Raw genomic sequence first — 17,228 nt, 5'->3', positions numbered from 1 at the left:
TACTCTAAAAATTTTGAAATGTCAACTGTTGAAGTGCCGTGATTCCTCTCTTACTGCAGTTCAAAAAAAGTATTAACACCTGGCTAGTTGTATGAGAATATGGATGGGAAGCCGGATTCAAATGCAACATGCTGCAAGGCACTGCCTACAAATACTGTTCAAATAAAGATTAAATACTTCAAAACTGAAAACTGTTTGGGTTTTTTTGTTCATACTTTTATAACTCTCTAAAATAAATGAAATAAAATTGGCCAGAACCCTTTTTGAACAGTTTAATTGACCATCTTTGGTCAAACAAGTTCCCAGATGTTAGCAAACACATAAAAAGCCAGTGGCACCTTTGCAGTAACAGTCTTACAAATATATGCAAAGGGTTGCTTATTTATTAGAACATTTTTTAAATGGCCAGTGATCCTGTCCTGTTAAAATCAATGAGAAATATATACTTGGAATTCTGCCCATGAAATGTTACTGGATTGTGGTTTATGGATATCAATAGTCTAATGTTGAATCAAATGCAAAAGTAATGAACCAGAAATGCTACCCTACACAGAGGGTCATATATTAGAATCCTATGAGAAATGGGTATCAAACATTCTATAGTTCAGTAGTTGCGTGGCGAATTCCCGCCCCCCCACCAAGGATAAATAAAGACACCAGACACCAGAATCTTTCTCGCGGGGCTGAAACCAGCCCCCACTCACGTGGGCTGGGCGTGAAGCCCGCAACCCCACCTCTTGGCCAGGTCCGGAAGTGGCTTTCCCAACAATACAGGACGCAGCATTTTACAGTGAAATATGGGATGATCCTGTATTATACAGGACAGGTGCCAACCCTAGCTGGGAAGAGCGAGACAAACTTAACAGTTTGACTGCAATAAGCGAAGAGCAATTAGTTGAGCTGGCAATCAACTGAATAAGGACTGGCGGAGGGAAAGAAGCAATTACGGGTGTAGTCAAGATTAATTTAGTAACTGAGCGCCAAAATGGGATCCGCTAAGCTAAAACGGCTCCCAAGAGAGCAGGCAGGAAAGCTCGCAAGAGACTGGCGCCCCAAGAACTCCCAGACCCGCGCGCAGGCGCAGAAATGCAGCACGCCTCTGTGAGTAGACCGAACACAAGGGAAAAGGGCGGGGAGGCGGGAAAGACATGCTGCTGCTACTGAAAGGCCTTTTGCAAAGTTGTGGAAATGGGCAGAAATTGGGGGAGGGGGCGGGGCAGAGGAGTCTTCCCGCTGAGTTCACGTGCTTGTTCCTGAAGCATGAAAGTGTAGGCCTGGCCATGCCTGCCCTCCCTGTCAGGGCGCCTCCTCTGCTCCTCCCAGACAAGAGAAAAATTGAAACCCTTAAACCTAAGAGGAGCAGCGAAGAATAACAAGCGCCCTTCCCCAATCGCCACCCTTCTCCTTTCGAAGCACACCCCCCCCCCGCCCTGTACCTACTATATTAATGTGAATATTTTGTGGAAGTGGGGCCTATAGTCAGGTCAATATAGTACATACCTGTCTGTAACACGCTAGATGAGAACAAAAGGCATCTGCAGCCCCTGCCGAGAGGGGCGAGGCCTCGCTGCAGCTCTCCGGCAGGTGGCAGGAACCTGGGCTTGTGGGGATGTAGATCCGCTGCTCCTTCCCTTCCCAAACTTCCCTTTTTAAGGCAAGCGTCTGGCAGGCAGTGTTGTACCAGTGCCTGTGACCCAAGGCCAGATTTAGGTTTGATGAGGCCCTAAGCTACTGAAGGTAATGGGGCCCTTTATATGTCCAGCTGTCCTTTGTCAACAACAAATTGTCGCTGTTTTTTGTGTTTAATATATGCTATATGGTAGATAGATAATTGATTACGGTCAAAGACCAGCTCACATAACATAACACAATAAAAAGAGTGTTCATAAAGATAAACTATACAATTGGAGCAGATTGCAGCAATAGCTCATGAGTTAAAATTGAAAGAAATACATACACCTATACAACTGAGATTTGGGCTACTATAAAAAAATTGACCCTTAGGCGCCCCAAAGGGCAACTTCAGCATTTCCCTTAAGATAAATACTATGGTAATTTATGGGCCTAATAGGTATCTAAAGCCGTTTGCACATAACAAAATATGTATTTTATCAAAGTAATTGTTGAACTGAAATACAATTAAGAAGAAGTATATAAATACTGAAATACAATTAAGAAGTATGTTAATAGTGAAAGAATTATTAAGCTCTAACTTAAAATGATTGGGGGCCCATTGCTTACATCATTGGAGCCTACACAACACAAAACACTGTTGCTGTATGTAGGTTTTATTTTATTTGTTTTTTATCTTATATTTTGGAAATGTACATCCAGTTTTGTTTTTCTTTAATTTTTTGGGGGCCCCCCAAGAGACTGGGGCCCGAAGCTATAGCTTGTTTAGCTTATACAGTATGTAAATCTGGCCCTGCTGTGACCCACTTTTGGATCCCAGCCTACAGGTTGGAAAGATGCTCCTCTAGCTGACCTTACCATAGCCTGCTTTTCATGCAACTGTAAACTAAGGTTAAAACAACCCTTAATCAACTTGGGTATTATGTGTGAGCCAAGCCTCAGTGCCTTAACTGTGGTTTGTTAACTAAAAGAAATCATGATATGTTGTGGGCTTGCTGGCATTAACGTTGGCTTAGCATCCAAACAGTACTTTAACTGGTTTAAGTGTGGCGTCTCCCCCCCCCCCCAACAGGCTTCAAGCTACTGTATAGAGATGCTAACCAAGAACGATTGAAAAATGAAACCACTTCCCATGCTTGGTAGTTCCCCCTAGCTGTGTTAACAGCAGTGTCATCTTTATCAAGTCTTGTATGCATGAAAGTGTTAACCTGAGCTCAGGTTGCCAGTGGGTGTGGCTTAGCAGGCTCTCAGCAGCATCTGACCCCGCCCCCTTTCTCCTCTTCCTGGAAGAAGCAAATAAAGAGCCATGCAGCTTGGCTCCCAACACAGCAAATGCTACTTAAAAGGAAATCTTACAGCCTATATATTTGCTAATTTAAAGATAGCACAATCATTTTTGTACGGAAACAAAGTACCTTTGGTTTTAAGTCATTTTGAACCTTCATCTTTATTTTACTGCTAGCAAATGGAGACTTGTTTGTTGTAACTTCTGGAAACTGTGTGTAAAATATTCACTTATTTACAAAGCTAAGAGTATGATTTATTCTAGCCTAAGTATTTTTGTGGGGACAATTTGTTTAAAGGCGGAGGAAGTCAGGTGTAAATCAAACCCAGTTTTATTGTGCTTGGAGCAATCTTCATTGTGCTAACTATGCTATGAGAGAGTAAAATCTCTTTTCCAAACCTCTGTATCCAACAGCAGGTGGGAAATACAAAATAGCTGGAAGGAAAACAAGTCAAGGTTTGTTTGATCATATGAACAGAGATTTATGGTTTGCTTAATAAACTATGGTTTAGTTTTGGCTTGTGTGAACCAGGTCTGTATATATTGCTATACTGAACATTCTGGTTATGTCCGCCCCCCCCCCCCAATTAGAAATTAACCTCTGACTGGACTTTTAGCACAAAAATACACATAAGTGTTGAGAAGTGTGATACCATCTCTATCTCTCTCCAAAGTTTTTGCAATATTAGTCATGGAGGAAGGGGCAGGATTGAGACCTGTGACTGTGTCCCTTGTGCTGGCTTCTGTTCAAACGATGGGTTAGCTGAATCCAAGCTATTATGTTTTTAGTAAGGACACACTGTGAAGGGAGAGAGTTAATTACCCCTAATCTCCTCTGTGGTCCAGTCCCATTCTGGATCGCTTTCCTCCCTACAGCCCCAGCTATTTCAAAAGCTTTTTAAAAGATGGAGATACTTTGACATATATCTATCGCCATATATCTCAGAGTATCTGAGTCAAATGAAATACACAAGGGATGTGTTGCTGGTTTGTTTATTTAATTAAAAAGATTTCTAGCCCACCCCTCTACCAATTGGTCTTCAAGGCAGCATATACATAAACTGCTAAAACAATGCAAGAAGAATATATAAAAACATTTTTAAATGGAGCAAAAGAGCTGCTACTATATTTTGGACCAGCTGCAGTTTCAAAAAACCATTTCAGAGGCAGTCTGATATATACTACATTATAATAATCTAACCTGGACATTACAAACTATGTCAAAATGCCACAACTGGAGCACCAGTCAAAGTTGGCAAAAGATGCTTCTGGTCACAGATGCCACACGAGCATCCAGACAGGACCTTGTTTGCCCAGTTGAGCATGTGTATTCTATACAAAGCACACTGAAGTGCATTTCTAAACATTACTTGGACATGCCAGTGAGGGCCCCCACCTGCAGGCCCATGCAGAGCTTGTCTGAGGCCCAGGACAGGAGTCTTGTTAGAATAAAGTTACACACTCAAACAAAAAAAGCAACCAGTTCCTGGCAGGGTCCCCCGAGGCCTGGGGAAAGTGTACCCTGCTGCCCATGCCCCTCTGCATGGGCTTGCACCCCATCAGCATTGCCCAACAACACATCCTCAAATATTTAGCTCTATATATTTTTCATCCACATCTTTATCACACCAGTATAACCTTGGTAAGGATAAGCTCTATACGGACCTCGGACACAGATAAGAAAAAGCTGAAAGATGGCTTTGTTTGTGGAGAAGGGGTTAACTGGAATTTAAACAGATTGTAACAGAGGAGGTTGTGGTGGTGATCTAGAACAGTGTTCTTCAACCTTAAGTCTCTGGGTGTTACTGGTTTACAATTCAAAACATCCCCAGCCAGTTTTGCCAATGGTCAAGGATGTTGGGAGTTGTAGTCTGGGGATCCATGGTTGAAGAACACTGATCTAGGAAAAGCTTTTTGGGAAGTGTGGCATGTGAGTAGTCTCTGGAAAGGAGAACACAAACTGGCTAGAGGGAGTGAAGGTCAGGATGTTGCTTGCAATGATGGCAGAAGAGAAGTCATGAGGAAGGTAGGGGATGTAGAATACAAACAAATCTCAAGGCCAGCATATAAATACTACTTTCCACTGAGAGACTTGTTCAGATTGAGCATGAAGGTGAATACTGGAGTCTTTGAATAGGGCATTACCAACTCCTCTCTTTCTCCTTACCATGGTTTTCTGTTAGGAGATCTGCTATGTAGGGTCCCATGCCATTGAACGAATGGCATTAAGTGTGTCGCATCTACAGTATCGGTGTAGGAGGAGGACACAGTTTGCTCTGCCACATTATATGGGAAGCCAAAGTACTGTGCTTGCTGGACATTTGCTTGCTCTCTAGGAAGTGACTGCAGAGTCAAATTCTGCTGGGCCTCAGTACCAGAAGGATGTGTGTAATGGTCTAGTGCATTAAATGAGCTGGAATCCATAAAAAATAATGGGTTGTAAGATTTGGTCTGCAGATTTCCAGGATATTTCATATCTCCATCCTTGTAGCCTGAAAACGACTCAGTCAAAGAAACCATAGAGCTATGTTGTCCTTCATGTTGGTCCTTCAAGCCATCCCTTAGCAAACTAGAAGGTGTTTGTGAGGTCGGGACTGACACTGCTGCTGTTTGCATTCTGTAACATCCTTGAAAATTACATATTTGTAAGCAAGGACAATCCCAGCACATACTGTGAGGAGACAGAGATGAAGTCTGGTTGTATTTGAGATAATGATCCCTACGTGGGTCACCCACTATGTCTTCATATTTACCAGGTCCAGCAAGAGTATTTCCAGAGTATTTGCTGGCACTGAGAGACAATGCAGTCAGTTGCTTTGACATGGCCCCTGCCTGATCTTGTTGTAATTCAGTTGATTCAGGCTGCCAGTTGTCTTGATGTATGTTTGTCCAGTCACTTGTTGCATCCCTGTTGTCTTCTCCTTCCCACTGTTGGGGATTACTGTGAAATGTTGCCAAGCTGTGTGCTGAGCTTCTCCTGCCAATAACACTACCACCGGTGAGACCAGGTAAATGTGATGTATTCCCATCTCTGTTCTTTACTGGGTTTACTCTTGTCTTCTCTTCTTCTGTCCTCTGAGCAAGTGAGTTGGTCTTTGTCTTAGCTCGGAGCTCATCAGCTACAGAGCGATGGTCCCAAGTCAGTCTTTCTGGGTGGTAATATTTGCACTTGATGCCATATGTGCATTTTTTGCCTGTTGGGGGAAAACGGAGCAGATAATTTGCTAAATACATGTTCAGTGGTATTCAACACAGGGTCGTGGAAGCATGCCTGCACAGTAGATAAAAGCCTGTTGGATGCTTTTGAGCTTATCAGTTTATAGAACAATTAATATTAAGAGAGAATGGTATGTTTTCCAGAAACTCATGTCATTGGCTGCTCTGGGTATGCCCAGAGTATTCTGATACTTCAGCTTTGTATCAGAAGGGCCATTCAGCCCCTTTGTGGCCACTGCCAGAACAGCACGCTTCTCCTAACTTGAGGATAGTTTTGCATGTGCAGTGAGAATGTGGCATGTATATTTCTCACACTGTGTGGTAATTCCTGCTATGCAAAGAAGGTACAACATGTGAAATGTGGGTTTCAAACCACAGGCTATTGTTTCACTTGGAAGACATGCAGAAGCGTATCATTATGCTTTGCTCAATAATAAACCCCCGTGTTCAATCTGTATGGTGAGATTCACTAGAAGGTCACCAGCAGGAGATAAAACAGCAGTTTTAGCAACCCCTCCAACTGAGTTTTAGCACCCCTCCAGCTGAGAGCCTTCCCTTCAGTTACCAGCAACAATCACAGGAGCCGTTGGAGGGAGAGAAAGCCGCAGAACCTTCCACTGTGCTTAGATCCAGCTCCATGACCTGCTGACATCTAGAACTAAGAGCTAATGTCTGAATTTGTTATGTTCCTCTACTCTTTTGTTCTCTCTGCTTATTTTCTTTCTCTTTTGCCAATTAATTTTTGATTTTTAACAAATTAACACCAAACTAATTCAAATTTAATACAAATTTCTTTTTATGCCCTGTCTTTTATGTAATTGTTACTGTCAGGCTTGCAGTCTTAGTATTGACCTCTGTAACCCACTCTAGGAGTCTTTTTGGGGGGGCTGAAGAGCAGGGTGAAAATACTTTAAATAGACAAACAAATTTAGAGTGGGGGAAAGTAACTATTACATTACATACTACCTGCTGTCTTTTGCAATGAAATGGGGGAGTACTTGCAATTGTTTTTAAGGTGGCAAAAAGTTGTGGCTTGCAGACCTGCTTTATGTGCTTCTGTTGTCACCTCTGTTGAAATATTTGTGAGCTCTGGAAGTTGAGGGAGCCTGAGCATTTCTGCATGAGGTTGATGCACATGTTCCCCATTTGGATTTTACGCTGAAAACATGAAAAGCAGGTGCATGAATCACCCACCAGAGGAATTAGAATTGCATGAGGGAGAGCTGGGATGAGCACACTAGGTGCATTTCCCCACTGCTTTTTTCATCATTCTCCACAAATTGGAGGCAAATGTCTGCAATGGAGACAAAAATAATGTGTGGCGTCTACATGAGTAGGGAAGTTTCCCCACTTTGGAATTTCTCTCCAACTTGAGTGGAGCAAGCGTGTATACATCTGCTCTCCTTGGTTGTATGAGAGATTGGAATGTCTGAATAACACTCATGTCTTGGTTCTTTCTCTAGAGCCTCAAGTTAATCTCCCTGTGGATCCCACTAGGGAGGCAGATAAAACTGTGTATGGCATTAAACAAAACCTACCATAAGGACAGAGCTGCCATTTTGGCTCGGGAATCTGTGGCATTTTGCTGAGAAAGCTGTCAAGAGAGGGTCCATGCCGGCCTAAGGGATCATCAGGAGGCATAAATCTAAAAAGGAAATGATCACAGTTTATTGGACAAACATCACCATATTTTCTGAATTGTATTTTAAGTTTACTGAAGGGATTCTTAGCAAAAAAGATTTGCAACATGTACACAGTTCCTCCACTGATGGGAAGATAGGTAGCATCTTATATCTAGCTGTATTAACTAGATAAAAAATGGGCAGAATTAACAATCTGTGGCAACATAGCTACATACAATTAAGTTACTTTTTTGGTTATGGCCAAGGTTACAAAAAGCTAAGTACTTTCCCCCCTTAATGTATTGAGAACTGCAACTGACCATACTAAGGTTCAGTTTCACTCAGATACGTGACCCAAGGTGAAATAATATTTGCAAACAGGCCAGTTTCTTACTTGTCATTGACAAAGGAGTACATCAGTAGTCGCTGTTCAATGAACCATTTCCACTCAGGATTTTCATTCTGCAGGTCCCGAAAGTTATCGTTGGAAACAATGATTCCATCTTGCTCATACGCCAGTTTAATTATGTACCGATCATCATAGCATACCAGCCTTTTGCCTTTCATTCTGCGGGATGGTGTGTACACAAGAATTGCTTCCTTTGCAAGTTTTTCAAGAACATGCTGATCTATGTAAAAATAAGAGAAGTGAATTAAACAAATAAAAAAGAATATCCCAAACAGAAGTTTGGAATAAGAACACCACCACAAATCATGCAGGGAATCCTCAAAAATGTGCTTAAAGGTTTCTCCATTCAAGTCACTATATTAGTAACTAACAGCAGAATCAGCTGCTCAAATTTAATTTAATTATTTGGATTCAATCCATTTTAATTCCATTGATTTCAGTGTAACTGGAATGTGAACTGGTCTGTAAATTACTTGATTAAATTTAAAGAGGGCCAGAACTCCACAATGTGGATTTTGCATGTTCAGCACTTAATAAACTGGACCAATCAAGAGCTCAAGTTGGCTTGTGGTAGGAGTGATGTCATCAGAGTAAAATGGTGGATTAATACCTGAGCTCTGCTCTAATCTGCACAATCAGTGATCTGATCTACCAGTTAATAAGCACAATTCAGGTCTACATTATCACCTTTCACTAGAGTGAGTTGGCTTGTGGTCCCAAGACAATAAAGCAGGTCATCAGTTTATGGAACAGACGGGAAGAGAACTAGGTGAATTACAGTGGTGCAGTTGAGGATGATGCATATAAATCTAAAAAATAGTTTGCTGTTCACATAGTAGAGTAGACCTTAACTTTGGGAAGCATAACATTCCACTATGAGTTGGAATTAATTTCTACAGGGATAAGCATAGACAGATAGGTTGAAACAAATGCCACTGACATGGGTGAGGATCTTCAGCTCATGAATCAAATACTGTACAACCCTCCTGGCTTCTCTTTCTGGCTCTTGAAATTCTCCTCCAGCCATAACCTTCACCTTCCTTAAGTGTTTTTGTGTATGTTTGTAGAAACATATTGTTTTGGGCTGTGCAAGAGTCACATCGGTTGCTCTGAGACTTCTTCTTCTGGACTAACCCACTACTGGCATGTGGCCCCAGGAAGATTGTCCATGAGGAAATGTGGCCCTTGGTTCCCTTGTCACTCTGTAGTCTAAAAATCACTTCCTCCATAACCATCCTTTAATGTTTTCATGTTATTAGTTAATGTGTTAGCTATTGAGTACCTGCAACATCCATGTGAATTATTAATGTGATATTCTTTCTTTTTTCTTTTTACCAGTGCCAGAGGGAAGAAGGGATGTTTTCATTCATGAGCTGCTAACCCTAGCCATTTACCTGGAGTCTCGTACATCTCAATATTAGTGATAGAAACACAAGGCAGAAAAAGATGCCAGGCTATTTGTAGGAGACATTTTTGTTGGGGAGACAGAATGAAAGTGATTGGCTCTCTTGCACTCTTTAAGCAATACAGCAAAGATTTGAAAGAAAAATATTTAAATACCGTACATCAAAGTCTGTGTTTATAACAGAAAATAATTCAGTTGTATCTACTCTATTTTGCCCATCTTATTCTCCTAGACCAGCCTTGGCAGAGTTTTCCAAAGCACACCTGTTTGCACCAACTCCTGTGGGATGTATCTGAACTAGGAGCCAAAATGGTGACCTAATATTTTGCAAGCTTTTATATCTAAAATATGTACGGGAGGCATGCCTACCTGTAATGGGGTTATCAAATCGGCTTGGTTCCTTTCTCCATGATGGGACAAAGACCTTGATATATTGATGACCTCTCTGTTTGAACCAGTCCACCACCAGCTGAATTCCCAAGCATGAAAACACTTCCTTATTTCCATGACTGGAAAAAAAAAAGAAAAGACAGAGAGACTGAGAGAAAGGAAGCATGTTTTAGGGTCAGAAAGTCTTGCTGCTTTTTGACAGTTTCTGCCTATGATATCTGCTCAGTTTACATGTGTTCTAGTATTTTGTATCATTGATATTCTGTAGGTATGTCTCATGAAAATGTGAGGGCAGAGGCAGCTATTATTGCTGACTGTTTCCTTCCCTTCTATGCCCCTGCTGTTCAGAAGTCACCTTGGAGATTGATGAGTCAGAGCTAGATTCTTTATCACGGCAAATCAGCTCAGAAATATATGTAGATGGAGGAAATTAAATAGGCAAGGATATTAAATAGGCAAGGCATGGAACCAAGTACAGTACAGGGATGAAAGAAATTTCTAAAGTAATTTTACTTCAGCCTCTACCATCATCATCATTTAATTTGTATGATGTCTTTCCATAGTTAAAATGATGCTCAAGGTGGCTGACAACATGACAAAATTTACATAATTAGAAACATAACAAAAAGTGACAAACAACACATCATTAAGTGTACAACCAAATTCAACAATTTCCCACATAAATCATAATGAGATCTAAAAACAAAAATTAACATCAACAACAACAACAAAAATCCCAACAAAACACCCTAAACAATGCCACAGCCCAAGAGTCTATTCAGTTGCTTTTTTGACTGGATTCAGTAAGGGCCGTGCTCTCCCAGGCCAGGTGCACTGGACTTTATGGTCACCAGACTTAAATGCTAATCTAAGCCAGCATCCTTATTACCTCTCTATCAAAGAGATTCTGCATGATCATAGAGTTGCCACCCCCAGGATTGTTGTCCTAGGTTGTTTCCCTTGCCTACCTATAGGAACAATTCTAAAATCATTGACTCTCATACGCAGGTCTGTGAGTTTATCTGAAACTGAACTTCACCCACAAAAGAAAGAAACCTTGCAGTTGTTTACCAGGATAAAAAGAGGTGAGTCATTGATTTTATTGGCATTTGTTTAATCTTTCAGGAGCCTGTTGAGTATGAAAACAAAGAAGTTTAATTTAGTTTAGGGCAACAGTATCCAACCTAGTCCAAAATATTTGGAGGGCACGAACTGCTTTAGGGCTTCCTGTCCCTGGATATTTGATCATTTAACAGCCATCACAAGATATATAAAAAGGACAAGGCAAAATGGAAAGTGTTAATAGTGGGAAGCCAGTAGTGGAGTTTGTGGCTCTAACAGCGATACTACAGGGGCAGGTTGTTGGTAGCTGAAACAGAAGTCACAGTGGCCCAGTTCATGTGCTATAGTATCATGAATGCAGCAATACAGGAAGGAGCTAAGTGGCTCATGAACAGTAAGCCATGGTTTATGGTCTATTATGATGTGCAGACACAGCCAAAATCTGCATAATTAAGGAGTAAATGAATACTTAGCCATAAAAAATTAAAATTAATATCCATTATATGCCAATTGTGCTGCCAAGCTTTCTCAAAAGAATCATGGAGATTGTAGTTTGGAGCAAGTGTTGCGGTTTCTTTGTTAGGGATCCCCAGTCCACTTTATAGAACTGCAATTCCTAGGAATCCTTGGGAAATTGGCATCATTGTTGAACTAAGGTTGCAAGCCTAACCCTGCTAGTCTGCACTGAATTCAGAAGGATTGACTTCTGAGTAGACATGGTTAGGATTATGCTGTAATTTAAGTCTGTAGATGAGATATACCTCTTAGGGAGTTCCTGTTTGGGAAGCAGAATTCTAGCATGCTAAAGAGATTGGTTGCATGTGTGCTTAATATGCAGACACAGCCAAGCCAATCTGTTTGTCCCTCTCTTCACATTTCCCCTTAAATGCAGCTCTTGCAGCTTTTCCCTGTCACCATCAACCAACCTCTGGCTTTATCATCAGGCAGCCGGCCGTTTGTATAGAGGCCTGTTACCATAACAAATAACTCTTATCTCCTTCTGGAGAACATAATTTTGCATCAAAGCAGTCAGCGGCACAGCAACTTCCTCATGTGCAAACTTCTGCATGGCTTACTTTAAAGGGATGAGAGAGATGAGATGCATGCCAGTTTGGGAAAATGAGGCAAATGGGATAGTTCACACATGCATGCTTATCTCTTGCTTGATGGCACATGCTTGTATGAATATGCCATCATCGATCAACCACCCCAAGAGAAGAACTTTCAGATCACCTCACTCTCGTCGCTCCAAACATGATGCAAATCAGTTATTCGGTTCACTTGGAAATGGGGGTGATGCTCCTCTGAACCCCATAGTGCACGGGTGTCAAACAGAAGGCCCGTGGGCCGAATCCGGCCCGCCAGCCTTCACCTTTTATTCTCGCTTTTTTTTTTTTGGACACAAGAAAGCCGCCTCTTCAGCACATGCGCGGCAGCCTACAAGCCAGAGAACATCTGCCCTCTAGCGGCGCCGGCCGTTCTAAACTGCTGATGCGGCCCCCGATGAATTTGAGTTTGACGCCCCTGCCATAGTGCATTTCCCATACCTCAGGTGTCCCATCTTATATCTACGGACAAGGTTTGGCTTGCACCACAGGGCAAGCTTAAGAAACAGAGAAGTCGCCGAGATAACAAAATGAAAAAGATGCTTGCCTCATAGCAACATTGCTGCCATCAATCACAATAGCTCTCAAGACACTGGAGGGATCATTTCCTTCCTCAGTAGACTGTCTGGAAAGTGGCAAAGGCCTGCATGATCCATGGGCAGGAGGGGTGGGGTGAAAACTTGGCGTCCAGTTCTCAGGCTCCTGAGGCCTGCTGCCTGCCTGAACCAACTCTTGTAGCAAATCGTTCTCTGAGGCGTCTTGACCTAGTTTCTCCAGCACTTGGCGGACTTGCTCCTTTCCATAGCCCAACTTGTGGAAAAATTCCAGCTTGCTCTGTTGCGCTTCCATTTCTTCTCCAAAGATAGGAAACTCTCAGGGGCACTTTAAAAATGGAGACCCTCCTGTGGTTTCGTGTGTGCTTGTTTGATGGCAGACTTCCAGTCAATGGTCCAACGCAGCCAGTTCAGCTTTAGAGAGGAAACAAAAGGAAAACACTCATTTAGTGATTTGTTGTTTAGCAAATACTAAAGATAGCAACCTTCCTTAGTCTTCAAAGTATGAACCATGTATCATTTAATGGATAATAAGCAGCTGTCATGGACTTGGAGAACGCTTGTCTGATTCCCTCCATTTATTGATGTATGCTTTCTTAAAAAGACAGTGTTTTTATAAATTATAATAAACAAGTAGTTACATCAGTATGTTGGCAGGATTTTGCAAGTAACATTAATATATCAATTAAACTTTTAAAAATAAAATATTCTATTTTATGTGTCCCTCCTGTTGCTAGCTTGCTGTTGAGCTAACAGATATTCCTGACTGGTGCAAATATGCACATTTTATGTGGATTAAATGATGCAGAGTTCCAAAATATTCCTGTTCTTAGAGACTTCAGCCCCCTTTTTCCTAATACTAGGGAGGAGTAATTTGCACCTTGAGAAGAATGAACAGTAAGTTGCCTTTCTAAGGCCAAAAGGGAGGCCATAAGGTTTAGTTTTCTGTTAAGAAAAGCTCATGAGGACATTTGAGAACCCTTGCTGCACAGAGCTCAGTTCATATCAGCTGCCTTTGACTTACCAAAAGACTCCAGCCTTTCTTCTGATATTCTGAGCACAAATGATCTCTTATTAAATATACCCTCTGGACAACCAATATTCGTCAGAACAGCAGGTATGTTCCTAAATAGGTGTGCAAGAGTGACGTATGCACAAGCCTATACATATGTGCATACGCACAAGCAGCTCAGGCTTATCTCTGATTGTAACATCCCAAAACAACGTAACTGAGGGATTGCACTTCTGCAGTGTGGTTAGTAAAATACAGATATCATCTCTCTTAGTTTGTGAAGCGGCTTCAAATGCCGCAAGTGCTTAGTAATTAACAAATCTTTTAAGCATTGAAAAACAAAAACAAATTCTGCCCAGCTTGTTGTGGTTATTCAGTTTCTTTGAGGATGTCTGGTCTGTGCTGGATTTTTTGGTTGTTGTTTTTTTTTGTATGACTACCACTGTTCATAATTGGAAGGGATGAGGTTATGAAACAGGATAAATACTTTACTTGTGGCATTTTGGGGGGGCAGCGGATTTACCTCCAAATGATGCCACCATGCACCCCAATCTCATCAGCTGCAATGCTTTGTGACTGAGGGGGAAACACCTGTATGATGGGGTCCAGCATTATCATGGAATTCAGGCTGCTACGGTGGTGCCATTGTGCCCTAGAGTCACTCTGGGGAAGCCACTGCAATTCTGTCTGTTCAGCATCATCTTGGAGATTTGTCTCACCAGCAACAGAAAGATTTAATAGACAATGAAAAGAAAACTGGGGCTCATCTTATACACAGGTAGTGCTGAGGGGTGTTTTCTTAATTTGGAGTCCCTAAAAATAGAGGGCGTCTTATACATGGGGGTGTCTTATACATGGAAAAATATGGTATGTAATACCTACCTCTAGGTATTGTATAACTCAGTGTTTCCCAAACTTTGGTCTCTCTCCAGCTTTTTTTTTGAACTACAGTTCCCATCAACGCTGACCACTGGTCCTGCTAGCTAGGGCTGGTGGGAGTAGATCAAAAACAGACCCAAGTTTGGGAAACACTGGCATAACTAAACACTAATAGCGATTGCAGCTACTTATTCAAAGGCTTTATCAAATGGCAGCCTCACAGGGTGAGAGCCAAACTACATGTTAAATGCGTATTTTGACCTTGCAGGTCTGATTTTTCTTTTTAAAATAGCAACCTTGAGTAGGGGAGGCATTAGGGTTTGGTGGGGGGGTCTAAAAAAACCCCAGCCAGCAGGTGGGTTGCACCAGCAGCAATGGCAGCTGCCCAATGCATATAAATCCCCTGAAGCTGCTATTTACATTGGGCGGTTGCCATTGCTGCTAATGTCTGCACTGACCTACAATCACTTTCAGAGCACCATTCACAGGGTCATTGCCCTGCTTGTATCTTCACCAAACATGCTCCCCAATGTTCGAGGGTTGTTGTTGTTGTTGTTTGACAATTCTGACAAAGGATGACGTCTGATTTAGGCCAGCAGCTGCAACAGTACATCAGATGTTGCCAAAGCAACTTCAAAATGACACAGAAAGGGTGAGCTCCTTATCTTCTTTGCAAAGAGGCTTGCACACGCGAGCTGTGTGCTGTGGTTTCCTTCTGGCCTGTAGTGTTTCCAGCACAAAACCGGAGCCTAGCAGGGGGAAGAGCTACCAGACTGCTCAGCTCACTACCTGGCTTCTAACACGTGCCTAATAGCAACGGGTGTGTGCACCTCTACACATTACTAACTGCAGAGGAGCTGAATCCATCCAGCTCTGCTCCAGCCCTTGGAGAAAAAGCTGCCTCATTTAAAGAATGAACCAAAATGGATAAAAATGCTTCCACTGGGCATGCAACTGGCCTTGGGGGCATAATAGGCATTGCTCACTCAGCATTTTACACTCCCTTTCCCATTATCTAGAGTCTTAGGAAGGGGGCTGCAGTGAGTGCAGCCCGCCTCAGGTGTCATGACTGAGAGGAGTGACAAAATGGCAGGTGAGTGGGCAGCAAACCTCATTCCCAGCAGCAGCAGCTCTTCTGACCCAGCAGCAGAGAGCAGCCCTCCTCAGCCGTGGCGAGCTGCACCTGGCTGCAGCAGCTCTGTTGCCAGGTCATGGCTGACCCAGTTGCAGAGAGCAGGAGCAGAGTGAGCAACAGCTTCCCTGCCACTCTCCTGCCTGAACTGTGGCGTGTGGGAGGGCACCCGTCGCCCCCCGCCCCCCTTGGGAGCGCGCCCTGCCCTGTGCAGCGCGAGCATATGCTCTGCCTCTGCCTTTATCTAATTGATTCACCTGTCTGCCAGGATAAGCTGGTCAACCTTCCCCCCCCCCACCTGGAGCCTTGGGATGTGGGAGAGGGCGAGCTGTGGGAAACCTAATGCCATGCTTAGGTTTGTGTGTGCTGTGATTGAGACAGCACTCAGTCCAATCAGTCAAGAGGAACTTCAAACTGCTTAAAAATTACTTTGAATTGGGGACATCAATCTGTGCAAGAATAAATGTTTAATATTGAGGATGTATCAGTCAAGCTGGTGGTGAAGTGAGGGGGTGGACAGATTAACTGAAACAATTACCAATTACTGTTGATTATGAAGATCTCAAGTTTTACACTTTTGCCCATCAAGGGTTATGCCATAATAATAAAAGTGTTAACTTTTATGGTGCTACACCCCTTTTTTTTTTTTTGGTCCACAACAGCCTAACATGGCTATCCACTTAGAAATGGTTACTTTCTATGGCCATTTCCTATCCTTGGCTCTCCCATCAGTGTTTTCTTCCTTTCTGTTGAAAATGAGGTAAGTTCCTGGTTAAAATGCATGGGGTGTGTGGGTGTATGCATACATTCAAGTTACTGTAGATAGTGCTGCATAATACAACAGCAACATCACACTTTGAGGTGAAACTCTCCCCCTTTTATTAATCTAGCTCCTAGTTTTAATGAACAGTAGCTGCCGATGGCACAATGCCACAGGTTACAGGCAGGCAAAGTAAATATGAGTATCTCTCACTTTCTGTTTTCCCTTGCAGTTGAAAGTGTGCAAAGCCACAATTTGGTTTTGCCTCCTATATGTTTCAGCAAGAGCTTTCTGATCAGAAGTAATGTTATCCAAAGGACATGGCACGCAACGAGGATGCAGTTTTGAATCCTTCAAGACGGAACAGTGCCTTGAAGATGGACCTTTTGACCTACAGAACCTCATCCCCAATTCCCTACGACTCAGTGGTAAAAAGCACTCTGCCTATGCTTGCAAGGATTATATTGGAAGGGCAGGAAACATATGTGGCAAACAGTACAAGTGGGGCAAAGTCCAAACCCTGGTTCACATTAAGCTCTGTTTTGCTTCGCTAACCCATCCAAGTGCATTTGCTAAACATGTTGAAAAAAATAGTTGGTACTCACAATGAAGTGCAATGCCTTCCCTCAGTGACCAGAGAAATGTGAGGCTGGATGGGCCATCGCTGTTATCCAGCAGCTCATTCAGCAGGCTACAGTCCATTTGCAATTCTGTGCACTCCAGGAAATGCTGCCTGTTTTTCAAGGCGCATTGTTATTGGTGCC

General features: G+C 42.6%; 1 protein-coding gene and 1 long non-coding RNA gene across 7 annotated transcripts; one reads left to right on the top strand and one right to left on the bottom strand.

Annotated features, from left to right (window-relative positions):
* Nucleotides 1-769: 769 nt before the first annotated feature.
* Nucleotides 770-17,071, top strand: LOC309366553. Of its 5 annotated transcripts, none has more exons than XR_014166763.1 (4): nt 770-1,101; nt 9,503-9,624; nt 10,968-11,044; nt 16,697-17,071. It is a non-coding gene; the product is annotated as an uncharacterized lncRNA (long non-coding RNA). The 5 variants fall into 5 exon arrangements; XR_014166765.1 differs by lacking the exon at nt 770-1,101 and adding an exon at nt 1,118-1,737; XR_014166762.1 differs by lacking the exon at nt 9,503-9,624.
* Nucleotides 3,117-17,207, bottom strand: ZC3H12D (zinc finger CCCH-type containing 12D). 2 transcript variants are annotated; one of them, XM_081905179.1, is made up of 6 exons: nt 13,706-13,928; nt 12,675-13,095; nt 9,939-10,078; nt 8,150-8,384; nt 7,672-7,778; nt 3,117-6,111 (listed from the first exon to the last, which is right to left on the bottom strand). In XM_081905179.1, exons 2-6 carry the CDS (start codon nt 12,974-12,976, stop codon nt 5,081-5,083), a joined length of 1,815 nt encoding a protein of 604 aa, XP_081761305.1. In that variant the 5' UTR covers nt 12,977-13,095; nt 13,706-13,928; the 3' UTR covers nt 3,117-5,080. The 2 variants fall into 2 exon arrangements, with proteins under 2 accessions (XP_081761305.1, XP_081761304.1); XM_081905178.1 differs by lacking the exon at nt 13,706-13,928 and adding an exon at nt 17,070-17,207 and having other exon boundaries at nt 4,483-6,111.
* Between the last annotated feature and the right edge of the window lie 21 nt (nt 17,208-17,228).

The sequence above is a fragment of the Podarcis melisellensis genome (assembly GCF_964234715.1).
Source record: "Podarcis melisellensis genome assembly, chromosome: 3".
NCBI classification, from domain to species: Eukaryota; Metazoa; Chordata; class Lepidosauria; order Squamata; family Lacertidae; genus Podarcis; species Podarcis melisellensis.
Note: the sequence above shows the minus strand (reverse complement) of the source record. Positions and strands in the feature narration are given on the sequence as shown.

Bases quoted from the DNA above. Each gene is read 5' to 3' on its own strand.
- ZC3H12D (XM_081905178.1), bottom strand. From the start codon at position 12,976: ATGGAAGCGCAACAGAGCAAGCTGGAATTTTTCCACAAGTTGGGCTAT. The intron at 10,079-12,674 runs GCAAGCATCTTT...TTTTTTTTCCAG, and splicing joins GGCAGCAATGTTGCTATGAG to TCATGGAAATAAGGAAGTGT. The intron at 8,385-9,938 runs GTAGGCATGCCT...ATTTTTACATAG, and splicing joins ATTTGATAACCCCATTACAG to ATCAGCATGTTCTTGAAAAA.